Source organism: Acomys minous (assembly GCF_964271855.1).
Source record: "Acomys minous genome assembly, chromosome: 12".
NCBI classification, from domain to species: Eukaryota; Metazoa; Chordata; class Mammalia; order Rodentia; family Muridae; genus Acomys; species Acomys minous.
In genome coordinates, this window is record NC_140493.1 from 71,402,058 (window position 1) to 71,429,022 (window position 26,965).

The 26,965-nt window shown below is 46.5% G+C and overlaps 1 protein-coding gene, 1 long non-coding RNA gene and 1 pseudogene across 3 annotated transcripts in view; 2 read left to right on the forward strand and 1 right to left on the reverse strand.

Annotated features, from left to right (window-relative positions):
* Positions 1-8,718: 8,718 nt before the first annotated feature.
* LOC311579851 overlaps positions 8,719-26,965 on the forward strand; it is a 140,881-nt gene continuing 122,634 nt past the window's right edge. The window contains exon 1 of the long non-coding RNA XR_014773265.1: positions 8,719-8,739. This is a non-coding gene — a long non-coding RNA (uncharacterized lncRNA). The remainder of the gene's footprint in view (positions 8,740-26,965) is intronic.
* Positions 15,958-26,965, reverse strand: part of NLK (nemo like kinase) — a 140,350-nt gene continuing 129,342 nt past the window's right edge. The window contains exons 8-11 of the mRNA XM_084750730.1: positions 23,923-24,009; positions 21,020-21,218; positions 20,290-20,383; positions 15,958-17,768 (exon numbers count right to left, since the gene is read on the reverse strand). Coding sequence (XP_084606856.1) covers positions 17,714-17,768; positions 20,290-20,383; positions 21,020-21,218; positions 23,923-24,009 — 435 coding nt within the window. The 3' untranslated portion in view covers positions 15,958-17,713. The remainder of the gene's footprint in view (positions 17,769-20,289; positions 20,384-21,019; positions 21,219-23,922; positions 24,010-26,965) is intronic.
* Positions 24,391-26,576, forward strand: LOC311579844 (annexin A2-like; annotated as a pseudogene). Its single transcript has one exon. The product of its transcript is annotated as an annexin A2-like (transcript).

The following is a 26,965-nucleotide window of genomic DNA, read 5'->3' on the forward strand; positions in this document are numbered from 1 at the left end:
TCCAAGATCACTGTCCAGCCCACAATAATGATTTAATTTGGTCCTGATAGGTTTGGGACAAGATGGGGGCTGCCATTCACTGAGAAGAGGGCACACAGAGAGTGCGTTCAAGGAAAAGTGATTCAGTTTGTGCTTGCAGACACTGAGTAGGGTTAAGGCTTAGTTGTTGCTTCATGTAGAGCGCTTGCCTAGCACTCAACAAGTCTCGGGTTATAGCTCCTGCACCATTTGAAACACCCACATGAGCCAGGCGAGGGTGGCGACAACCTGTAACCCCAGCACTCGGGAGGCAGAGGCTGGCAGATCTCTGTGAGTTCGAGGCCAGCCCGATCTACAAAGTGAGTCCAGGACAGTTAAGGCTACACAGAGAAACCCTGTCTCTAAAAAACAGGAGGGGGGGGGGCGCGGGGGAGAAAAGAAACACCCTGCACAAAGGGTCCCCTGGGCGGATCTCTGTGAAGTCTAGGCCAGCCTGCCAGGCCAGCCAGGGATACACAGAGAGCCTGTCTGAAACCAATCAAAGAGACCTCAAGCAGGCTGAAGCTTCAGGGCGAACACGCCTAGCCAGCCGTCAGATGAACCTGGTCTAGATTTGTAAGACAGCATTTGAAGAAGGTTGAAACTGTTGAATAGCAAAGGGCATTTAGAAATCCTAGAGAGGCTCTACCCTTAGGGGGTCATGGGAGGAGAAGAGGAAAAGATTGACGGTCACAGGGAGGAGTGGGGTAGCTGCAGGTAACACTGGGGGGTGGCACCAGCACCAAGGAGTCAGAAGCCATATGGCTGTAGAGCAGTGAATCGGGTGGGTGAGCAGGGCAGAGAAATGGAGGCACAGAGTGTAGACAGCTGGTCAGGAAGAGGTGGAGAAATAGACCCAAGTATGTTCTCTTTCTTTTGTATTTAGTGGTTTTGTTTTTGTTTTGTTTTTTCGAGACAGGGTTTCTCTGTGTAGCCTTGGCTGGCCTGGACTCACTTTGTAGACCAGGCTGGCCTCGAACTCACAGTGATCCCCTTGCCTCTGCCTCCCGAGTGCTGGGATTAAAGGTGTGCACCATCACTTAGTTTTGAGACAGCCTTTCACTATGTAAACCCTGTCTGCCTTGGAACTGGGTATGTAGACCAGGCTAGCCAGGACTTCCCAGAGATCCACCCTGCCTCTGCCTTCCAAGTGCTGGGATTAGAGCCATGCGGCACCACGCTAGCTCCAGTGTGCACACTTCAATGAAGGAGACCAGGATGCTTAAATGGGTTTGAAGCTTCTGCCCACAGAAGGAAGAGAGGGAATGTAGCTAAGGGAGGGCGAAGATTAGGTTATGGAGGGTAGTCGGTGTGCCCAGCAGTGGCCACCACAGTACTAGGACAGAGGGACTAGCAGTGCTGAGGTGATGGTCCTTGACCTGGCAGCCCCAGTCTCCTAGGCTGTTTCCTCCAGGGTGGGGTCTGCTCAGGAAAAGGATGTTGGATGCGTGGGATGGGCGTGGTCAGGAAGATAAATGATCTGAAGGAGTTGGACAAGAGTGTTGTGGAAGTGATGGGATGTGGGAGGGACCCAAGGCAGGCAGGGAGATGAGGCCACAGGCGCTGGTGACTGGGGGAAAGTGGGGAGGTAAGTGGCAGACTAGGTCCTTCTGAGGACATCAGTGGGCCAGGGTTTTGGGATGTGCAGTCCTGGTGTCAGGATGTTCTGCCTTCAAGGCCTGGCCGTGTTGCTGCAAGGGAAGGTCTTTGGAGATTTGGTCCATGCACAGGGCGCCCAGTGTCCTGAGGGAACAACAGAAGAGGGTGGGTGAGGGCACACTCGTGCCTTAACCTCAGACGTGGCCTTGGGGAGCGGGGAGGCAGGTGACTTGGCTTCAAGGAATGTGGGAAAAGGAACAGCTGTGCTGTGGGGATTCTAAGCCGTAGACAAAGCCAGGTGCTTTGGTTTCTGAGGTAACTGCTGTGGGGGAGGGGGAAGGACATTGGGTAGAGCAGAGAGAGAACCAGCTGCAGGGGCAGGGTCTGAGCAGATGACATTTGAGAGCAGAGTTTCACTCTCAGGTTGGCTTGCCCAGGATCTCAGGGCCAGAGAATGAGTTCAAGTGTCTAGAACCTTTTAGAGATGCTCCAAAGTAACTTTTCTTTTTGTAGTTTCCAAGACAGTGTGTCTCTGTGTGTAGCCCTAGCTGTCTTGGGACTCTGTAAACCAGGCTGGCCTCGAATTCTTGGAAGTCTTCCTGCCTCTCCCTTCTGTGCTGGGACTAAAGGTGTGCACCACCACCTCCCAGCCAAGGTAATTTTTCTAAAAACCAACCAACCAACCAACCAGCCAACCAACCAAAAACCCCAAAGGTAGGTACCAAAGGAACTTCAGGTTATCTGAGGAGAGTGTCTGAAGTAAGGTTTGAAAAAAAAAAAGCTGTCAGGGGCTGGAGAGTTGGCTCAGCAGTTAAGAGCACTAACTGCTCTTCCAGAGGTCCAGAGTTCAATTCCCAGCAACCACATGGTGGCTCACAACCATCTGTAATGTGATCTGATGCCCTCTTCTGGCCTGCGGGTGTCTCTGCAGGCAGAGCACTGTATACATAATAATAAATAAATCCTAAAAAAGAGAGAAAGAAAAGCTGTCTCCTTTCCCTTCAGTCCTATGTGTACAACTTTCCATCTCTAAACCATTTAAGTAAATGTGAAATATTTGGAGGACCCAAAACTCATGAGGAAAGAGACTTAGAAGTATTTGTCCTGATCAGGAAGTAACAAGGAAGAGTGGCATCCTGCTGTAGCCTCCGGCCTCAGTCTTAGTAATGGTGGGAGTGCTGTTCAATTGGTCTTTCCCTTGAGTCAAGTCAGGACTCACAAGGTTGGTAGTCCCCTCCAGACCAGGGCCCAGGAAAGCCTGGCCAGGTGGTGTCACTGTACCCAGCTATATTCAGAAAAGGGCCTGGCACAGCGTGCCTTCTTCCCAGCACCCAGACCAGCTGTAGGGAGTGGCAGTGCCATGTCATGAAGAGCCCAGGCCCTTGTACTCCACCCTAACTGTGGCTTCCGAAGTGTGGGGCCCTAGCAGGGATCTGCCCAGGGAACATGGCAAGTGTGCAGTGTTCAGCGTAACGGCAGCATACCCAGCCAAATTTCATATCTCTAGATAAAGACTTCAGGGCCAAATGCTTCCAAGTAGAAGGCCCTTCCACCTGATCTCTCCAGCAGCTGCCTTGCTTTCAATTCCTTTAGTGGGAAGTCAGAAGTGCTTTCGTTTTTTAGTTTAGTTTTTTGTTTTTGTTTTTCAAGACAGGGTTTCTCTGTGTAGCCTTAGCTGTCCTGGACCCACTTTGTAGACCAGGCTGCCTTTGAACTCCCAGCAATCCGACTGCCTCTGCCTCCTGAGTGCTGGGATTAAAGACGTGCGCCACCACACCTGGCTCTTTTTCTTTTTTAGATTAAAAGTCTCTCTCTGATCTGTCTGTCCGCCTGCCTGCCTCTGTCTCTCTGTTGTCTGTCTGTCTGTAGCAGGAGGGAACAGGCGTGTGAGGACAGTGCCCACAAAGAAGTGTCCAGAAGCTAGAGTCACAGGTTGTTGGGAGCTGCCCGGTGTGGACCCCAGTGTTGTGATGTACATAAACTGTACAGTGATGACTCCTTACTCTCAGGTGCCATCAACATGTGGGAATTAATAAATATGCCTTTAGGTTTTTGAAAACCTTGGTCAGTGGTAGCTGAGTTATTGGACTAGTGGAGAAGCAAGCACAACTCACACCCTTTACATCTGATAACACCACAAACAATGCTTTTCTACTAAATATATGAGAAAGAAAGGGTCCCTGAAAAAAATTATTTGCAGGCCAAGCATGGTGGTACATATCTAATCAGAATACTTGAGAGGCCAAGGCAGGGGCATCAGGAGTTCAAGGGCGTACATACCTGGCTACGTAGCAGGCAAGTTTAAGGCCAGAAAATGAAACATGCGGACACTTACTTGTGAAACAAACACCACTACTCACTGGTGACCCCTGGTGGTAGAAAGGGAATTCTGGAATTTTAAGTATCCTAGGTGGAAGGAATGAAGAGCAGGTTCCAGCTAGCTGCTGCTTCGCTCACTGACAGCAACTGCACACCCGGCCTGCCTCTGCCACCCCTATATATTTTAAGGCTTAGTTGACGGTCACTCTTGATTTGCCTCTCTTTGATGGCACTGCCACCTGTGACCATCTGAGATACTCTCGCTCTTGCAGCTTGTCCCTCAAACTGAAGCCACAAGGCAGGCTCTCACCAACACCAAAGGCCAGCCATCAGACCAAAGCTAAGGATGCTGTCAGTGCTGGAGACTTGGCACAGGGAATGCAGGGAGACTTAAAACCATCTTCTGAGCTCCATGGTTCTACCAGGGTACTGGGCCTGGGCTGCCTTGAGTAGCCATCTTTTTGTGTCAAGAGCTGGTGTGTGTGGGTAGATGGGCAGAAGATGCAGAGGCTAACAACGAAAGACAAAACTGTTTGTTCTTAGCTCTTCCGGAATTAGACTTTAAAAGTTGCATTAGCGCCCCCAGCACCTGGGAGGCAGAGGTAGGCGGATCGCTGTGAATTCAAGGCCGGCCTGGTCTACAAAGCGAGTCCAGGACAGCCAAGGCTATACAGAGAAACCCTGTCTCAAAAAGCATGCCCCGCTAGGCCCTGGCTAATGCGATTTTCTTTCTTTCTTTCTTTCTTTCTTTCTTTCTTTCTTTCTTTCTTTCTTTTTGAGACAGGGTTTCTCTGTGTAGCCTTGGCTGTCCTGCACTCGCTTTGTAGATCAGGCTGGCCTTGAACTCACAGCGATCTGCCTGCCTCTGCCTCCCAAGTGCTGGGATTAAAGGTATGCACCACCATGCCTGGCCGCAGTGCATGCTTTTAATCCCAGCAGTTCCAGCACTGGGGAGGCGGGGAGGCCTCTGGACCATCAAACAAGCATGTTACCACTGAACTCCACCCTCTAATGCAGCTGCCTTCTTCTTCCTCCTCTTCCTTCTTTTTGGTTTTTTGAGACAGGGTTTCTTTTGTAGTCCTGGCTGTCTGTCCTGGACTGGCTTTGTACACCTGGCTGGCCTCGAACTCACAGAGATCTGCTTTCCTCTGCCTCCCGAGTGCTGGGATTAAAGGCGTGTGCCACCACACTCAGCTTTCTTCCTATTTTTGAGACAGGGTCCCTCTATATAGCTCTGGCTGGCCTGGAACTCAGAGAGATCCTGCTGTCTCCTGAGTACTGGGATTACTGAGATTAAAGATGTATGTCAACAGTCCCAGTTCCCAGCATTAGTCATTTTCTTTTCTTTCTTTTTTTTTTTTTTCTTTTTGTTTTGTTTTGTTATTCAAGACAGGGTTTCCTCTGTGTAGCCATGAGTGTCCTGGAACTCACTCTGCAGACCAGGCTGGTCTCAAACTCACAGAGATCCTCCTGCCTCTGCCTCTTGAGTCCTGGGACTACAGGCGTGTGCTACCCCGCCCGGCTGCCACCTTTTTTTTTTTTCAATGCTCCCTTGAGCTTGAAGGTGGTATGAAGGGGGAAAGGGATAATAAGTGAGTCAGGCTTTGTTGGACAGCCTCTATCCAAGCTAGTGTTCTGCCCTCTATGAACACAGCCACAGGCAGGCCAACGAGTAAATATGGCCAGTGAGTAAAAATGTTCTAATTACGCTTGAACAAAACAGTGGTCAACTTCATCTATAGTGGCCATGTGCTCTTCATGGCCAAAGCCTGGTGGCCATGAGATAAGGGAAAAGAGGGCACACAGGGGTCACATCTAGTTCTAAGGCCCTCAGAGGTTATTTAGACACTTGCCCACATCTTGCCACTAGGGGGCGCAGAAGTCCAGACTAGCTGCATGCTTGCAGTCTACATACAAGCTCCAGGTAGGGGCAGTTTGCTACGCAGAGATTTTGGTGACTCTCACTATGTCTGAATCTGCTTGAGCCTTAAAAAAAGGTATGCAGAATGAACGACAATACTGACAAATTATTTCCCAGTTAATAGAAAATAATGGGGCAAAGACCATCAGTAGAAGCCACCAGCCACCGTATGCCATTTGCTGAAGATAAAATGGGATCTCAAAAACTTTTCTCTATGTGGGTTTGGTACCCAGGTCTGCAACGCTAGTGCTTGGGATGTGGAGGCTGGAAGATGACAGATTCCATTACAGAGCAAGTTCGAGTTCAGCCTGGATACATGAGACTCTTGTCTCAGAGAAGGTTAGTTACTACAAGGGAAGAAAAGTGGCCTCTTGTGAGACCTCTGGTCATCAACACTGAGCACATGATCATACAAAACATTAACCAGCCGGGTGTGGTGGCGCACGCCTTTAATCCCAGCACCTGGGAGGCAGAGGCAGGTAGATCTCTGTGAGTTCGAGGCCAGCCTGGTCTAGAAAGAATGTCCAGTACAGCCAAGGCTACACAGAGAAACTCTTGTCTTGAAAAACAAAAACAAAACAAAAAATTAACAAAAATAAGATAATCTATTTGTGCCTCCTGATGGGAATGGTCACACACAACTCATACTACTGTTAAAAACATCTTCATAGTGCCCCACTTCCAGCTACATGTGAAATTTATTACTGAATGTGACTTAGTGGGTTTAGGACAGTACCGAGAAGCCTTTGATAGCCCAGGACTGGCCTCTCATCCAGGGACCACGGCTGGAAATATATTTGATTCCATAGCCATTAGTTACTATGTCTTCAAACTTGTCTGTATTAAAGTTGGGGAAGCCCCACTTCTTTGAGGTGTGGATCCTCTCGTGGTCAATGAACTTGAATTTGGCTCTATGAAGGATCTTGATCATGCGCTCCTGTAGTCTGGTGTGTATGGACATCATCACTTGGCCTTTGTGCCCTGGGGCTTCCCAAAGGCACCCCACATACCCCTCGAGCCTAGACTGGAGACAACCCTGAGACCAGACATGACTAGCTAAGGTCTCTTAGGGCAGCTCATATAGGCAACAGGCTGTGTGTGTCCCCAAGGAGGCTGCTGATAGTTTTTCCAAAAATGTTTCACAGGTATCTAAACCTGAGGAAACAAACTAATTATATACATCTTTGTCTATCTTTTCCCATGACAGCTGGTTCTGTCTGTTCTCTTTTTTTCTTCCTTCCCTGAAGATTTGTTTATTCGGCTGGGCAGGGATGGTGCACACCTTTAATCCCAGCACTCAGGAGGCAGAGGCAGGCTGATCTCTGTGAGTTTTGAGGCCAGCCTGGTCTACAGAGTGAGTTCCAAGACAGCCAAGGCTACACAGAGAAACCCTATTTCAAAAAACGTAATACTAATAGAAATATTTATTTACTTATGTGTGTATGAGTGTTTTATCTGCATGCACGTCTGTACACCAGAAGGTGGCATCGGATCCGACAGATGGTTGTAGCTGTCATGTGGGTGCTGGGAATGGATTTATCAAACTACAGAAGAGCAGCCAGTACTCTTAACCGCTGAGCCATCTCTCCATCCCTCCCCTATGCCTTTTCTACTAGCACTCAAAAGAAAGCCAATGAGCCGGGCGGTGGTGGCGCACGCCTTTAATCCCAGCACTCGGGAGGCAGAGGCAGGCAGATCGCTGTGAGTTCGAGGCCAGCCTGGTCTACAAAGTTAGTCCAAGACAGGCAAGGCTACACAGAGAAACCTTGTCTCGGAAAAAAAAAAAAAGCCAATGTAAGGTAAGACCCTTGATCCTGAATTGAGGGGAAACACCTCCATGTGAAATTTGGAGGACAACTGGAAAATCTGAACATTTACTGTATTCAGATATGTATAACTTGCTAACATTTCTTAAAATCTTGGAATGACAAAGGCTGGTGAGATAGCTCAGCAGGTTAAAGTGCTTGCATGCAACCTTGATGACCTGGCTCAATGCCTGGAACCCACTCTTTCCACCAGATGAAAGAGACAGGATTACCAAAAGCTCAGGAGTACAGCCAGAAAGCAGAAGTAACAGGAGCTGGGTGTGGTGGTGTGCACCATTAGTCCCAGCACTTAGGAGGGAGGCACAGGCAGGCAGCTCTCTCTGAGTTCCTGACAAACCTGTCTCAGACAAACCAATGGAAAAGAGAATGGGGCTGGAGAGATGGCTCTGTGGTTAAGACGCTGTGGCAAGAGCAGTCAGTGGGACCCACGAGCCAAATCACAACCACCTCTAACTCTAATTTCCAAGGAACCCAATGTCCTCCTCTGACCTCTGCAGGCACCAGGCACCAAAGTGGCGCACAGGCAGGCATGCAGACAAAACATCCATACAAATTGAAAAACGATAAAGGGTGGGAGGCTCGATGCTTGAGCACTTGCCTAACACATGTGAAGGCCTGAATGCAATCCCTAGACACACAGTGAGGAAAAGATGGGGAAAGAAGTGTTCACATTCATATTAACTGCCATCAACTCAGTTTCCTGTGCCAGCTTCTCAAGTAGGGTGACAGACACGCAGATAGGCACCAAACCCTTAAAATGACAGGCAGATGGGCATCACCTCTGACTCATTAAAAAAAAACAACTAGTACTTAAAGATTTATTTATGTGTAAGAACACTCTGTTTTCATGTACACCAGAAGAGGGCATCAGATTCCATTATAGATGGTTGTGAGCCACCAGGTGGCTGCTGGGAATTGAACTCAGGACCTCTAGAAGAGCAGCCAGTGCTCTTAATCACTAAGCCATCTCTCCAGCCTCCCAGAAATGTGCTTTTTAAAAAGATGTCTCATTATATAGACTGTAAATTTAAAAAGAAAAAAATTTTTTTTTTTTTGGTTTTTCAAGACAGTTTGTGTGGCCTTGGCTGTCCTGGAACTTGCTCTGCAGACCAGAGATCCCCTTGCCTCTGCCTCTGCCTCCAAGGTGCTGGGATTAAAGGTGTGTGCCACCACTGCCTGGCTATACTGCAAATTTTTATTTCTTTTCCTCAAGGTTGTCTAGCCCACCCTGGTCTTAAACTCACTCTGTAGCTTATTCCACTTAGCATCAAGTCTGTAAGGCTCAGCCACCTCTTCACCTATCAAAACCTCTTTCCATTTTAAGCCTGAATATATCATAGTTTATCCTTGAGAGGCATGTGGGCTTCCACCTTTCCGTTACTGTAGGTAATGCTATCAACACTGGTGTGCACATGTTAGCAGCACTGTTTTCTTTCTTCTTTAAGAGGATTCTACTTGTCACTATGTGTAGTTGTGTGTATGTGCACACGTGTGCAGACACCCTTGGAGTTAGAGGGTTGGATCCTTTTGAGCTGGTTACGGGTGGTGTGGGTGCTGGGAACTGAACTCAGGTCTTCTGCAAGAGCATGCCCATTCTTTCCTTTGTTTTTCAAGACAGGGTGTAATGGAAGTTTTGGTTTCTTAAAAACTCAGTTATGAAAGAGAGAGAGAGAGGGAGTTTTCAGTTGACCCTAAACAGCCAAGAGAGTAAAGAGGTCTACTATACCCCCTCTCCACTAAGCTTCTTTATCTCATACCTAGTGTTGGGGTGTTGGAGGAAGGCACTGGGATGGAGAAGGGAGGTAGAGGCAGTAAGTACCCCAAATAAAATAGTTAAAAAACTAGCGGCAACAAAAGGTTTCTCTGTGTAGCCTTAGCTGTCTTGGACTAGCTTTGTAGACAAGGCTGGTCTTGAACTCACAGCGATCCGCCTGTCTCTGCCTCTCTGCGTGCTGGGATTAAAGGCGTGCGCCATCGTGTCCAACCAGTGCCCCAATGCTAAACCCAGAGACGACCTCTATGCTTCCTCCCCCCCCCCCTCCTCCCAGAGGAGCTGACATTCTGCTTTTCAAGCTGCTGCACCATTTACATTCCCATCAGCTGTTCCCGGGGCTTCCAACATCTCCTTATCCTTGCCAACATTTTTCTTTTCTTGACATGTTTTAATTTTTTGCTTTAAATATATTTTGCTAGAACTTTTAGGCTGCAGATTCAGGCTATTTCTAATTATAGAAAATGTATACCATATAAACTGCAGATTTCTCATTGGCCAAGCAGGCAATCAAAACAGATTTTCCTTCTGTTAGACAAAGTCAGCCTTAATTTTATGTTTCTACACACACACACACACACACACACACACACACACACACACACACACCTCAAATTTTAAGACAGGCTAAATTGTGCCGTGCATTTGATGCCCAAGTGGAGCTACTGCAGGGCTACACTTCCTCCCACTACTCTCTTGCCTTCCCTTTTTTGCAGCACTGAGGATAGAAACCAGGGCTTTGCATACACCAGGCAAATGCTCTGCTTGCTCAGCCACAGGCTCAGCCTACAGTCTTTCGGTTTTTTTGTAGGCCCGGACACTGAACCAAGGACTTGCAAATGGCAGGCAAGTGCTCAACCGCTGAGCCCAAGACCCAGTCTGTCTGTGGTCTTTAAGAACAAAGCTACTTAAACCGTCCCTTATTTTGGCAACCCAGAACCTGAAGAGTGCACCACTTTATTATCCAAGGCATGCAAGACTTCTCTTTTGAGCTGGGTGTGGGAGGCAGAGGCAGGCAGCTCTTTTGTGAGAGGCCAGCCTGGCCTACAAAGCGACCCAAAAATAAATGCATAAATAAATAAATAATTAAAGAACAACAACAAAACCAAAGCTGGTCCAAGACAGTCAAGGCTACACAGAGAAACCCTATCTTGAACACCTCCCCCCGAAACAAACCCTTAAATAAATGAAGGCTGCTCAGCTGACAAAGTGCTTGCCTAACACACATGAACCCCCTGGACCCCTCGCCAGCACTTCCCAGGTGGGTAGGACATGCTTGTAACTGCAGCACCTGGGAAGTGGAGGTCAAGAGGATCAGTACACAGTACATCCTTGGCTACTTATCAAGGTCAGCCTGGGCTACATGAGACCTTCTTTAAACAACCAACCAACCAACCCCAACCATGCACACCTACACTCGGGACTTCCATAGAGTCTCTTCGTCTTCAGGGCTGCCTTCGCTGAAATGCTGCTCTGAGCATGGGGTGCATGCCTATAATCCCTGCCCCCTGGGAAGTGAAGGAGAATCAGGAGCTCAATGCCAGCTGCCCTAGAAACTTACATAAATTATGAGGGGAGGGAGCCGGGCGTGGTGGCGCACGCCTGTAATCCCCACACTCGGGAGGCAGAGGCTGGCGAATCTCTGTGAGTTCGAGGCCAGCCTGGTCTACAAATTGAGTCCAGACAGCCAAGGCTACACAGAGGAATCCTGTCTCAAAAAACAAAAACAAACAAAGAGAAGAGAGTGGTGGAGCGATGGCTTGGCTGTTAAGAGCACCTGCATTCTTGAAGGAGACCCAAATTTGGATTCTCAACATCAATATGGTGGCTCACAATCATTTTAAATTTCATTTCCAGGGGTATCTATACCTCTTCTGATGTCTATGGGGGACTAGATACACATGTGGTACACATACACACACGAGAGCAGAACACTCACTTACAAAAAATAAAAATAGGTGCCTTTAGGTAAGATAAAATGAGGACCAGGGAGATGGCATCATCAAGTCTGACGTCAGTCTGATGACTAGGACTCACACAGTAGGGGGAGGTAGCGCATCCCTGGAGGTGGTCCCCTGACTTCTGCGTGTGCACACTCATTACCACTAATGCTATTCTGCTTCCAGACAGGCGCCTAGAGTACCTGCCATCTGAAAGGACTCACCCAGCAGCTGATGGAACAAATGCAGAGACCCACACACAGGCAAACAACAGGCAGAGCTCGGGGCATCCATGGAAGAGGTGCAGGAAGCATTGAAGGAGCCAGAGAGGTCAAGGACACCACAAGAAAACATATAGAACCAACTAACCTGGGCACACAGGGCTCCACAGAGACTGAACCGCCAAGCAGAGGGCGTACACGGACATACCTAGGCCCTCTGCACACACGCAACAGCTGCGCGGCTGGTCTTCGTGTGGGACTACTCCTGACAGCAGCAGCAGGAGCTGTACCTGACTCTGTGGCCTGCCCTGGGTTCCCTTCCCCCTACCTGGGCTGCCTTGCCTAGCCACAGCAGAAGACGTGCCTTGTCCTTCTACAACTTGATATGCCCCAAGGCGGGTTACTATCCATGGGAGGAGAAAGGGAGGACTGGAGGATTGGGGGGGGGGGGGGAAGGTGAGGAGGCGAGGTGAGATAGGGACTGGAAGGGAAAGGAGGAGGGAAAGCTGCAACTGGGATGTAAAATAAATAATAAAGTAGTAAAGAAGGAAATGCTGCCATAGGTCAGGTGTGGTGGCACAAGCCTTTAATCCCAGGACTTGAGAGACAAAGGCAGGTGGATCTCTGCGATTTTGAGGATAGCCTGGCCTACATAGTGAATTCTAGGTTAGCCAGGGCTATTAAGAGCCAGTCTCGAAATATCAGAAGAACAGCGAGCTACTGTAATTTATCTTAGCCTCCCTACCATCTTATTGCCCTACGCAGTCTGTTTCCATCACTTTTTCTTATTCATTCTTTTTCGAAACAGGGTTTCTCTGTGTAGCCCTGGCTGTCCTGGCTCTCACTCTGCATACCAGGCTGGCCTCGAACTCACAGATCCGCCTGCCTCTGCCTCTCAAGTGCTAGGACTAAAGGTGTGTGCCGCCTGACTTGCTTCCAGTTCTTGTATGTTGCTGGGCGTCTAAGTCACGGCCGTGCACCTGCTAAGCAGGCATTCTAGTGCTGAGCCACATTGCCAGGCTTTGGGTGTACCCCGTTTGGCCTTGAACTCACCACCTTCTGCCACAGGTTCCCAATTGTTGGCATTACAGGTGTGTACGTCATCTGCTTGTTTTTCTATTTTTTTTTTTCTGGAATTGGGGACTGAGCCTATGGCTTTGTGCTGTTAGGAACAAATATCCAGGCCTTTGTAAAATAAAAAAAAAAAAAAAATTAACATGTGGTGACTTGGAACTCACTATGTAGCCCATGCAGCTCTTGAACATATGATCCTCCTGCCTCACTCTACGTAGTAGTTAGATTTAGAGGCTTGCAGTACTGCACTGGCTGCTGTGCTTCTTGAAGTAAATGATCCCATGACGGGTAGTGTTAACAGTCACCATGACAGGCTGTCAAACCATCCAGAAACATCATCACCCTGGAGGGGTTATCAGCCGCTGGGCATGGCTGTGCGTGACTATCTTGATTGGGTTAAACTCAAGTGGAAAGACTCACCCTGAGAGTGGACGGCATCATTCCCTGGGCTTGGGTCCTGGACTGCAGGAAAAGGAAGCACAAGCACGATGGACTGTGAGCGGACATAAGTCCTTTCTCCCTAGAGTTTACTTTTGTCAGGAGATTTTTATCAGAACAGGCAAAGAAATTAAGACATCTCACTTCAGAACCAGCTTTAGTGAGGCATGGTTAATAAAGATTTCTACGAAAATCTGTTTGCTTGGTTGAACTTTTTTTTCTTTCTTCTTCTTCTTCTTCTTCTTTTTTTTTTTTTTTTTTTTTTTTGAGGCAGGGTTTCTCTGTGTAGCCTTGGATGTCCTGAACTCATTTTGTAGACCAAGGCAGCCTGGAAACCACATTACAGGCGTGTGCCACTGCACCTGCCTTAATTCAACTTTTACGCAGTCTATTCTTTAATGTTTTTATTATTCATTTTTATGCTGTGTGTGGTGCCATGAAGGCCCTGGAGCTGGAGCTACAGGCTCAGACTGGGAGAAGTGCGTGCTCTTAACTGCTAAGTCATCTCTCCATCTCTGTGTGCCCCTGGCTGTCCTGGAGCTCACTCTGTAGACCAGGCTGGCCTCTAACTCAGAGATTTGCCTGCCTGTGCCTCCTAAGTGTTGGGATCAAAGGTGTGTGCCATCACTGCCTGGCTAGAACCATTTTTTTTAAATGTAAAGATTCATTTATTTTTATTTAATGTGTATGGGTGTTTTGCCTGCATAAGTTTATGTGCACCGTGTGTGCATGTCTGGTGGCCTTGGAGGCTAGAAGAGGGCGCTGGTTCCTTGGAATTACAGATGGATGTGAGTTATCACGTGGGTGCTGGGAACCAAACTCCGGTCCTCTTCAACAGCAAGTGCTCTTTTTTTAAAAAAAAGATTTATTTATTATATATACAATGTTCTGTGTCTGTACACCAGAACTCATTATAGATGGTTGTGAGCCACTATGTGGTTGCTGGGTATTGAACTCAGGACCTCTGGAAGAGCAGCAAGCGCTCCTAACCACTGAGCCACCTCTCCAGCCCAGCAAGCAAGTGCTCTTAACCACTGAACCATCTCGGATTTATTATTTGTAAGTGTGTGTGTGTGTGTGTGTGTGTGTGTGTGTGTGTGTGTGTGTGTGTGTGTGTGTGTATAAGCCCACTGAGGTCAGAACTGTCTGTTCCCCTAGAGCTGGAGTTATAGGTGTCTGAACTGCCCCATGTGGGTGCTGAGAACTGAACTCTGGTCCTCTGGAAGAGCAGGAAGTGCTCTTAACCACTGAGCCATTTCTAGTCCCTGATGTTTAATATAAAAGTAACATTTTGAATAATATGCTATGGAGAAATAAAGTAAAGATTTCAAACAAAAGATTACTTCCAGGATCTTACACTGTCAGTAACTGCAGCTGATTATAGCCCTCATTGATCTGCCCACAGTCGCTCGTAAAAGCCTTAGCAATTCCCAACTACTTTACAGACACCCAAGCACCACCCTCTTGGATCGATAAGCAGCTCCCTGCAAAACTAAACCAATATGTTCTACTTGTCTGTGAAAAACTTTTTTTTTTTTTTGAGACAGGATTTCTGTGTGTAGCCCTGGCTGTCCTGGAGCTTCATCTGTAGACCAGGCTGACCACGAACTCAGAGATCCGCCTGCCTCTGCCTCCCGAGTGCTAGGATTTCATGCGTGCAGCATAGTGCCCAGCTATCTGTGAAAAACTTTAGTTTCAAAGTTAAATGTGCATTTTAAATGCTCTGGGTTAGCTGGGCTTGGTGGCTTATGCCTGTACTCTTGGCACTTTGGAGGCAGAGGCAGGAGGAGGACTGCACATTCATGGCAAGTCTGGTTTAAGTGGTGAATTTCAAGTGGGCCAGAGCTCTAACAGAGACCCGACCTCAAACTAAGCTAAACCAAACCAAACCAAAATCAAATGCCAAACCAGCAACAAAATATGAACAGTCAACTTTCCTGTATCTGGAAGAAACAAACCCATTTGTTTTGTTTGAGCTGGGCTTTGCTGCCCAAGTCCTTAATCCAAGCTTTTGGGAAAGTCAGTCAGGAAGGCCACCAATTCAAGGCCAGGCTGGGAACACAACCCTGTCTCATAACGGAGAGGATGTGTTTCTACAGTATGGTGCTTGCCTACCACGCATGAGGCCCTGGGTCTGTGCCTCAGCAGCACAGTAAAAGGTGTACATAAATACCACTTGCAGATGCAGGGACACATAACAGCATGGCTGGGAGTGTAGCTCGGTTGGCGGAGTCTAGCATGCACAAAATCATTCCATCCCTAGCACTGAACTCAGGAAACAAAGACAAGAGGAGGAGTTTAAAATTATCCTTGGTTACACACTGAGCTCACGGCCAGCATGGGCAAAAAGAATAATATATTATTTTGTCTGGCCTCAGGATAAATACTGAGAAGTCAGGCAGCCTCTGGTCTGAAGTATACCAACACAAAGCCCTGACTTCCTCCTCAGCTGAAGTGTCTAGGACTTCTAGGGTCAGAGAGGGAGGGAGGGTCTCGTGTCTTCACTAGTCTGCTTTATCCACAGCAACCTACTTGTATTTCATGTGTTTGAATATAACATAATAGGTTAGAATCCCACATGAAAACAAGACACCCTATTGTACATACTTAGGTCACACTGTCTTTGATGCTATTTACCTGAGCTTTTGACACATTCTTGGCAATCTTAAGTTTCAATAAACAAGTCATCTCCTCAGAGATAAGAGTGGAAATATAAGCATGTGTCTCCAGACTTTGCAAAGTCAGGACAGAGGCTCTACTGAAGGGAAAACAAGGTGTGCATGCGTGTGTGTGTGTGTGTGTGTGTGTGTGTAAATAAGACAGCGACATCTCATTTTCAAATGTCACATTTAATGTTTTCACCACTGTACTTCAAATCTACATTGTACAAAGTGACCAGAAAGTGTGCCACGGTGACTGACCAACCTCTGAGATGGTGCCTGTCATACAGTGTCTTCTCGGGCTCTTTTGATACTAAACACGTTTCCCATTCAAGTGAACTGAAATGCTTCAGGTGGGTAGGTTCTCAGGAGCCTCATAAAAAAAACACAAAGACATTGCACCATCTTTGTTTAGTAATTCAATGTGTGTTTCTTTCACAGCAAATAATTACTTCATTGAAGTTAAAACTTCCAAACATAACTTAATAGTCTTCAAATTCAGCTCAGATCACTCAAGATGAAAATACTCTGCTAAATACAGATAACTTACAATAACTGTAACAGTTAATTGTCCATAACACACACCACACTTTTTCCTAGACCAGTTTTAAGACGATCCATTAGTACTTCTTGTACAGGTGAAAAACGCTCTTCAATTTTCTTGTCTTTTTATTTTTAATATAAAAGTTGGAAGGGACATTCAAGTTTCAAGTCTCCACATTGAACTTAAAAAAAAAAAAAAAAGTCATCATCAGAGTGTGGAGGTAAACAAGCCAAGCTGTGTAACTCCAGGAGGTAGAGGCCTTCGATTGGTGTTCATATTTACATATGCACAGAATTCAGTGTTCCAGCAGGAAAAAGAATTTGTCAAAAAGTAATAAGTTATTTACTACCGTGACATTTCAAGACTCCCACAGCTTTGCCTAAGGACACAAACACGTTTGACATGATTCCCTATGTGCCTTTGTGGCTTTAATTTTTTTAAAATTTCTTTTTGTCTTTTATTTATTATTTTCCACTGTCCAGTGCAGGAAAAGTCTCACAGAATTTTCACAGACCTAAAATGTGCAAGCTAGTTCTCTCTATACAGCAGTGTTGGATTCTTTTGAAATTAGCCCAAAAATGAATTATTTACACACATGAAAGATGCATGCTTGGGTCTTTTTTTTTTTTTATGTAAGAAAGAGCAGAAAAACTTCTAATAAAAATAGATTAAATATATATATATATATATATTTATACTGGGTAAGGAAAACAAAAGTTAGTCTCTCCTAGTCACAAGCTCATTCTCTCTACGCACAACACTGGAGTTTAGACAGCACACATCACCATCACGGCTCTAATGAGAAGCCAGTCACAGGGCTTGAGCATTAGGTGACATGCCCCTCCCACCCCCTCCCCAGGCGCAGCCACAATCAGCTCACGTGGCTCCATGATTGGTCGCAGGCAAGCTTTCTCGATTCTTTAGTCTTAGAAAGTTCCAAATCTTTAGGAATGGCTCGAATATCAAAATGTATGACTGTCCTCTGTGTGTGTGTGCACATGTGAACAATCTCACTTCATTAAGAAAAAAAAAAAGAAAGAAAGAAAAAAAGAAAAGAAAAGAAACAACATAAACCCCAAACGACCAAGTTTGGTTCAATTCGCGTTTGTTCTGAGGTGAGCCATAACAGCTGCACTGAATTCTTTAATCATGTGCAACTCTGGGTAAAATATTTTTTTTTCTTCTAAAAGCACAACCACTTTACAAGATTAAAAGTCTAGTAACATTTCTAAATATTATTCATATCATACAAGTAGTGGTTGTTAATTTAAAACTTCATTAGTAAAATTACAGTACAAGCATGATTAACCCTCCAGAATTTGCAAATCCCAGACTCCAGTGAAAGCTACATTACATCTTCAGTAGTACAGTGTCTTCCACTGTCACTCCCACACCAGAGGAGACGGTGGCATCTCAGACGGCTGAGCGACGGTGGAACTGGAAGAAAAGGGAGACACTGGAGTCAGCGGCACCTCAGGCGGCGAGAGCTCCACAAGCACGCGGTAGCCCTCCCTGCAGAGGGGCCTGCGCAGGGCATTTCTGCATTCTTGTTTCTACACTGAGTTGGGTGCAAGCCGTTCACTTAGGCACCTGTTATCCAGAGTGAGGCAGCGAGCTTCAGTGGCTTACACAGGGACCGGAGGGGGCATGCTATTTTAGTGGAGAGTGGGAAGGATCTATGGCCGACCTCAGAGTCACGTGGAAAACAACTTCCCATGGAGCCTACCATGATGTAAAGTGCATGGTAGCTATTTAAATAATGTTATTCATGTTCGATCAGGAAGATGCCCTTAAGAAGTGGCCTCTCAAATTAGGCCAGTGAGCGGGGACCTATCTGAAAGGGCATTACCGATGAGGTAGGAGCCGGGTACAGGGACTGTCATCACAGAACTGGTATAGTCAGTTCCTGAGTTGCTGATTAGAAGGGGATGGGAATCAGTTTCCTTCTCAGGGCCAGGAGAATGGTGACTAGCACCTGGAAGGTGCTAGAACACCTACTTGCCTGGATCACTGACTTCTCGGAAAATATTAAAGTAATTTAAAACAGAAAGGCCAAAATGCAAGTTAATGACATCTTTCTACGTGGGGGTAAAAATGGAAGAAATGAAAGACAACCAATCTTACTAATCTCGAGTTTGGTCCGACAGCTTCAATGCAGACAAGGCCCTACTCCAATGTAGACAAAGGCAAGAGTGGGGAGTTGGGGAAAGGAAAGGGAGAGAAATAAGGGCTTGGGGTCCTGTGACATGAAACTGGAGCCAGATCAGCTTGTGGCTCTCCTTTGCTGCCTGGCTTCATGTTCTCATCTGCCGACAGAAGGCACAGGAGGGTGCTGCAGGCTGGAGCACCAGACAACAAACAGTGCCCCTTCCTGCTGCCATTCAAACTCTGTGAGCTTCTCTGCAGCCCAGCATGGCTTTCTGAGGGACCAGTGCTGCCCACACCTAACACACTTCCTGCCCCTTCATGCGGTGTGCTCCTGCAGATGCAGGCACTCTCCAAAGAGCCCCCGGGGAGGGGACCTTGCGTTCACTTTCTTCCTTGTTTTTTCACTCTTCTGGCCTGCACCAGGTTACTGCCTTTCTGCATTTGTTACTTCAAGAGCATCCCCTCCCGTCCCCAAATCCACTTTTATGCTCTTAGAAGTTAGCCATCGTCTCTGGGTTGACAATCCCTATTATTAAAATCTCCCTACATTGTTAAAGTGGTTTCTGCCTCCCACTGGACTCGAGTTAGGGGCAATGAGGGAAAGAAGCTTGCTGGAATCCAAAGTAGACTCAGAGCCTCGACTGCTCCTCTAGAGAGGGGCTCACAAGAGTCACCTACCTGCTACTCCCCCACCCTGCCCCCACCCAACCCACCCACCCAGGCGTGCTGATTTGGAGGGCTGAGGCAGGAAGATGACAAGTGGGGCAGCTACAGGGTGAGACCTCATCTCAAAGAAACAAAAAATGAAACAAAGCAAAATGAGCAAAGCATGTAAACATAGTAAACAAAGAGGGAGTCAGGTGAGAGTGCAGGCCTAGATCACAGTGCTCCAGACCCTGAGGCAGGAGGCTCTGGAGACCAAGGCTAGCCTCGGGTAACCCAGCGAAAACCTGAACTAAGCAGACCAAAAACAAATAAATAAACAAGAAAAATTAAGCCCACTCCCAGTGGTCTTGGCTGTGTTAAGAGGGTGGGAAGATGGAAGGACCCCTAACTGCTGCGGCAGTGAAGACCCTCCTCACCTCCCCACCTCCCAACTGAGCAGCACAGTCTTCTGGGGAAAACGTAACTGCTAAACTCACCATGGGAACCAGCCTTGGAATGAAGATGGAGGCCTCCTGACATTGATAACATCAACTTCCCATTAAACTTTTTTTTTTTTTTGAGATGAGGTCCCACGTAGCCTAGGATTGAACTCACTATGTAGCCCATGCTGGCCTTGAACTCCCTTCCGGCCTCCATTTTTTAAGTGCTAGGATGACAGGCATGTGACCCCATGCCCATGCTTTTGCTGAACTTTAAAAATTAATTTAAGGCCAGGTGTGCTGGTGCACGCCTTTAATCCCAGCACTTGGGAGGCAAAGGCAGGTGGATTGCTGTGAGTTTGAGGCCAGCCTGTCTACAAAGTGAGTCCAGGACAGCCAAGGCTACACAGAGAAACCCTGACTAGAAAAACCAAACCAAACCAAACCAAACCAAACCAAACCAAAAAAAACCACCAAAAACCAAAAAACATTTTATTTTTAAAACAAAACAAAAACAGAAGCTGGGCAAGATGGCTGGGCACCGACCCTGATGACCTGGGTTTGATCCCCAGGATACACATGGTGCAGGCAGAGAGAACTGGCTCCCACGAACCCACATGTACACATACGCAAAATAAATAAAAAACGTCAGCAATATGCTGCATAACAAATGACAACACGCTTCCTGTGAGTCTGAGGCGAGAGCTGCGGGGAGCCATAGTTACCTAATGAAGCTCTTGAAGGCCGCGGACTGCGGGTTGATGCACAGGGGCACTCTGCTTCCCTTCTGCTGCTCCAGAATGAACTGGTGGATGATTTCTGCAGAGACAACAGACACCGTCTCCTCCACTGCCAACAGGGAGCTGGCAGCATGGATCCCAGCTCTCACAGCCAGCGTGGACCCCCGGCTCCCACAGCGTCTGAACACAGCAGCCTGCCAGCTCAGTCACATCACATACACACTCTGTCAGTCTGAACCAAGTTCTACTTTTTCTGAAGCCAAAACGATGGCTGTTGCTAAAGAGACAAAACCAGGCTGAAAGCTCCACCAGCGGGGAGGGCCTTCCACCTCCAAGATCCCCTCAAACCTCTACCCCAGGCAGGGCGTGATCCTCTACAAAGCTTCAGGGAACTCAGGACTCCCTTTGCTCACCACCATTCTCGCTAGCGGACTTTTTTGGAAAAAAAAAATGTCATATGTATATATTTTGAGTCACTCATCACAACTTGGAATAGGAACAAAGTCTCCATTCCTCTGGCTGGTCTTCCCCTGGAGAGAATGCTAAATCATCATTCCCTTAACATGCACACGTGCTCTGCACAGGCATCATTCCCATGTGCAAGCTGAGCTAAGACATCGGGCAGCTTTGGCGAGCCTCTGACTCTGGATCCCTGGCTATGTAATCCAAGATGTCACTGGTCACCTTGTCTGACTGGATGTCAAAAGGCACTCACCTTTAACCTGTCTAACAGAGCTGAGGTTCTTCTCAAAGGTGTCATCGAACTTGGGGTTGGTGACAGGCTCAAAGTCACTGGTATAGACTCTTCCCGTGGCGGTGGAAAAGCAGCACTTGCACATACACGTGTGGTATCTCAGCCGCCCTTCATCTAGGTAGGGGTGGGCTAAGGCATCCTTAGCGGATATTCTTTTCGACTGAAATTGAATTTCGAGACCAGCACATTAACACTACAGATAAGCATGCTGTCCATGTAGAGTCTTTCACAAGACAGAGTTACACTACACAGCTTATACTTGATATACACAACCTGTGGGCAAAGGGGGACAATCGAGGGCGGAGACTTAGTATATACTGACTGTCACTTGGAAATGCTCTTCTACTAAAAATCTGCAAAGTTCCCACCTAGAAACAGATGTACACAGGGACCCAAATAACAAATATCATGACACTTAAATATGTAATTCTCTGTATCTGAGATGACAGGCTACACTTTGGAGCAGTGTGATTTAGAGATGTGAGCATGCTGGCAACTTTAGAAAGCTCCTAACAACTTTTATTCACTTTGAACAAAGAAGGACAGGGCAAAGCACACCCCCAAACTGTAAGAGTTAGCAGAGGGAGCAGTCTGAGTGCTAGCTGAGACCAAAAGTGGTGGCCTATCTTTTGCCTTTTGGTCAGAACAGTCAGTATACCACACCACCAGGCTTACTGACCCATAAACTTTTTTTTTTTAAAAATAGGTTTTCTTTTTTTTTGGTAAGATTTATTTATAATTTATAACTGTGTCTTGCCTGCATGTATACTTGCAGGCCAAAAGAGGGCACCAGATCTCATTATAGATGGTTGTGAGCCACGATGTGGTTGCTGGGAATTGAACTCAGGACCTTTGGAAGAGCAGCTAGTGCTCTTAACCTCGGAGCCATCTTTCTAGGCCCTGATCCATAAACTTTATTTTTTTATTTTTTCCGAGACAGGGCTTCTCTGTTTGGCCATGGCTGCCCTGGACTCTCTTTATAGGCCAGGCTGTCCTCAAACTCAGAGATCCACCTGCCTCTGCCTCCCAAGTGCTGGGATTAAAGGCCTGCACTACCACGCCCAGCAGACCCATAAACTTTAAATTCCAGCAACAAATTAAAGAAAAATCACCAGTCCTCAGTGCTCAGTGGACCATGAAGGGAAAGTGGATCTTACAGGACTCAAGGATGGTACAACGGGAGACAGAAGGAGAATGACACTCTGCCCACTTTGAACATGTGAAGCATGCCACACAGCCTCAGGTCTTGGGGTTCCTGAGGCCACGGGCTACCCCATCTTACTAGGGTGGCTAAAGAGGACCTTGAGACCTCATCTTCACCCTGTAAGTGAGACTAGGTTTATGGGTCTACATCATCATGCCTGGGTCAAACCCACAGATTTTGCCCTAATTTCTCTGTCTGTCTCTGGCAGGGTTTTTCTACAAAGCCCAGATTGGCCTTGAACTCAGAGACCTGCCTGCCAAGTGCTGGGATTAAAGGCATATGCAACCACACCCATCCCCCTAAGTTTTCTTATGGTCTTGTCTAAAGATAGTTATGTGCATCTGATTATTAAGTAGAAAGATGTTTTTCCCTTACCACAGAGCAAGGTAACCTTACTGTCTGTAATTGTGTGGGTTTTAAAAAAACCCTTTAAATACCTATTGTGTCTTGTATTGTCTTTGTATCTTATCAAGTACATTTTATTTTTGAAATGTTTCTGTTTGAATCTTCTTTGACAATAATTACTGGAACAGATATGAATGATAAATAATTTTTGGATGAATAAATAAATAGCAGACATCACAGTGCAGTGTAGCCGTGGCTATCCTGGAACTTTTACTGTGTTGCCAAGCTGGCCTCGAACCACAGAGATTGCTTGCATCGACTCCCAGCAAGGTGTGCATCATCACCACCTGGCTCAATAAGAGATTTTTCTTTTCTTTTCTCTTTTTTTTGTTTTTCAAGACAGAGTTCTTCCCTCTTGATTTAACTTGGTGTCCAACTCTTACAAATATCGAGATGATAAGAGTGGTGATGCCTTCTAGCTCTTTCTCTAGCTTAAGTCTAAGGATAGGTGCTCCATGTACATCCATGTAATAACAGCACCAAACACAAAGTAGGGGTTTAAGCTTATCATTTCCAGTCACTGTTTATACTGCCAGGCTAGTCAAAGCCAGGCTGCCTCCCTTAGAATACTATTCTAAAATTTGTTTAATAAATGTAAAAATAGGGGCTGGAGCCATTGATGGCTCAGCAGTTAAGAGCACTGTTTGCAGCCAGGTGTGGTGGCGCACCCCTATAATCCTAGCACTCGGGAGGCAGAGGCAGGTGGATCTCTGCTAGTTCGAGGCCAACCTGGTCTACAAAGCAGGTCAGGGACAGCCAAGGGTACACAGAGAAACCCTGTCTCGAAAACAAAAAACAAAACAAAACAAAAAACCCAAAAAAACAACAACAAAAACAAACAAACAAAACAAAAACAAACAACAACAACAACAACAACAACAACAACAAAAGAGCACTGTCTGCTCTTCCAGAGGTCCTGAGTTCAATTCCCAGGAACCACATGGTGGCTCACAACCATCTATAATGAGATCTAATGCCCTCTTCTGGCCTACATGTCTACATCAGATATATAGAAAATAAAAAAATCTTTAAAAAAAAAAAAAAAAGAGTTCTTGTTTCTCTAGCAGAGGACCAGGATGTAGACTCTGGCACCAACATGGTGGCTCACAAACCACCTGTGACTTCACGTCAGGGGATCTGATGACCTCATCTGATCTTTGAGTGCTCCAGGCATCCATATACATATATGTACATGCAAGGACAAGATCCAAACATACAAAATAACAAATAAAAAATGAAAGTTAGCACTACTTACTGGATCAAAGACCAACATCCTGCAAAGTAGGTGAACAGCTTCATGTGTGGCCTGACTGGACAGGGTGTAGAGTACAGGAAGAGATGGCTATGGGAAGAGAAAAACTCAGTTAATCCTTTATGTATTGCATATGGATATTGAATAGAGTCAATTTATAGCAAGATAATTTGTCAGCTCAGAAAGATGTTGTAAGCTGGGTGTGGAGGTGCAGGCCTCAATCCCAGCACTCAAGAGGCAGAGGCAGGAAGATCTCTGGGAGTTCAAGGCCAGCCTGGTCTACATAGTTAGTGTCAGGCCAGTCAGGGCTGCACAGTGAGCTCAAACCAGCTCAAACCAACCAAACCAAACCAACAAAGATCCAAAAGATGAGAGAGAGAGAGAGAGAGAGAGAGAGAGAGAGAGAGAGAGAGAGAGAGAGAGAGAAAAGAATAAGAATAAAAGAGAACAAATGTCTAAACTCAAACGGACTGAGTTCCTTCGCATTCATCAGAATTCAAAATGGACAATTCTCATTAACTTCCAGCAGCATACCTGGTCAGTGTACGTCAACAGTACAATAATAGGTCAGATTACAAAAATCTTGATAAATGAAAATAAGGTGGCTGCTTTGGCAAGAAGGAAGACCCAACATGCTTAAGGATGGGGAAAAAAGATGAAGACCTTTGACTACATGGAAAGTTATAGACATCAAATGTGGAAAGTAAGGTAGGTGTGAGGTTTACGTGCTAGGTGACGTGGCTCTTGCTATGGTTGCCTTCGGCTGGCTGAACAAGTGTCTCTGGTGAGTGCTCCTGTAGTACTCAACCAACTCTCAAGAGGTCTAGACTTTAGCTGGCAGCCAAGGGCCCGTGAATCAGTCACCACATTGACTGAGGACGCAGTGTATACAGTGGATAGCAGGATGCCACTCTGGGGTCACATGAAAGAAACCTCCACCTGAACAAACTCAAGTACCCTCTGAGTCTGCTGAAGGGCAGACATGGGAGCAGGATTGGTTTTACTAAGGTAAGCCTTTCTTTACTAAGATTCTGAGTTGTAAGAAAGACAATACAATAAAAAATACTATATAGTGCTTTTGCCTGCCAAGTAGCCCTGCCTTACAGTGAACCATTCTTTCATTCTCAAACCCAGTGGTTTGGTTGGCTTGACTTCATTCTACCAATTTCACAGATAGCCATCTCACTCAGACCTAGCCAGCTGAGTAACAGCATTTTTTGAGGACCAAGCCTGGCCCCAGGATGGATTCAAAGCCTAAATCCCACAAGAGACAGGCAATGGGATGGCCAGGCCAACACACGCAACCCTTTCCCCACTTTTCCCTGATATTATTATTTAGAATAAGAAAGCTGGCCACTCACTTTTCTCAGTTGGCTGTGTCTACACACTCTCCTGCCTCAGCCTCCTGAGTGCTGGTATTACAGATTAGCATCTCTATGCTCAGTTAAGAAACTTTATTTTATTTCTGGAGACAACTCTCAGTGCTAGGGGCTGGAACCAACTTAAAAAAAAAATGTCTACTGTCCACAAAATCCTGTGCAAGCTCAGCTTGGAGGGTGCCCGCTCCACACCCCCAAGTGCCTATGGGTCAATCAAAGCCTACACCAACTTTAAGAGGGATATGCTGAACCTTGAGACGGCTGTCAAGACCAAACAAATGGATGAGGTCACCACTGTCAACATTCTGACTAGCCACAGCAACGTGCAGAGATAGGGCGTTGCCTTCGCCTATCCGCGCTGAAGTCAGCTTTATCTGGCTACCTGGAGACGGTGACTTTGGCCTACTGAAGACACCTGCCCAGTACGACGCTTCTGCACTGAAAGCCTCCGTGAAGGGCCTGGGGACTGACTGAGGACTCCCTCATCGAGATCATCTGCTCAAGAACCAACCAGGAGCTGCAGGAGATTAACAGACTGTGTTAGGAGACATACAAGACCAATCTGGAGAAGGACATCATTTCCAACACACTTGGAAACTTCTTCAAGCTGAGGGGTGCCCTTGCCAAGGGAAGAAGAGCAGACAATGGTACAGTCAGTGACTACGAACTGACTGACCAGGATGCCTGGGAGCTCTATGATGCTGGGGAGAAGACCAATGGAACTGATGTCCCGAAGTGGATAAGCACCATGACCAAGACCACTGTGTACCACCTCTAGAAAGCGTTCAAAAGGTACAAGAGTAACAGCCTTCCTGAACCTGGTCCAGTGCATACAGAACAAGCCACTGTTCTTTGCTGATTGGCTGTGTGACTTCATGAAGGGCAAGGGGAATCCAGACAAGGTCCTGATTAGAAGCATGGTCTTACAAAGTGAGGGGCCATGTTGACAAGCAGACATGAATTCAAGAGGAAGTACAGTAAGTCCCTGATTACATGCAGCAAGATACCAAGGGTGACTGTAGGTGCTACTGTTCCTATGCGGTGGACATGACTGAGGGTTTAGCATAGTGGAGCACCCAGAAATGGCCTTACCTGTGCCCCCACTTAACAGTCTAGAGAACTCTCTTACCTCTCTCTTCCTTCCTTTCTCTCCCTCTCCCCCCTCTCTGGTGTACCTGTCTTCCCCCTTTCCTTCTCTCCCCATGCTCATTTAATAAACTTCTCCATCTAATAAAAAAACAAAACAAAACTCCAGTCTGGAGAATCAGCTTGCAACTACTAGACCCCTAGTTTGTCCCTGTGAAGATGACTAAACAGAGATCCATTCCTCATCTTTACTGCCTTAGCATTGCCTGGCTTCCCCTACATTCTCTCTTGTACACCAAAGGAATGAAGATTCCAGAGGGCTGGACATGCCGTCTGTGATGAGACACTTCGCTTCTTGTGTACGGTCATGAATAAACCATTTTTACTTTAGAAACAAGGGGGGAAAAAAGAAGAAAGAAACTTAATTTTGAAGACTGGGTTTATAACCTAAAGCATACTATTATTTAATGCTGGTAATCTTCCATCCTCCACGGACAAAAAAGAGTAATAGTAGTAATAAAAGTATTTTATGAGTAGAATATAAAAAGTATTTATGATATGTCTCAGAACAGATTCATAGA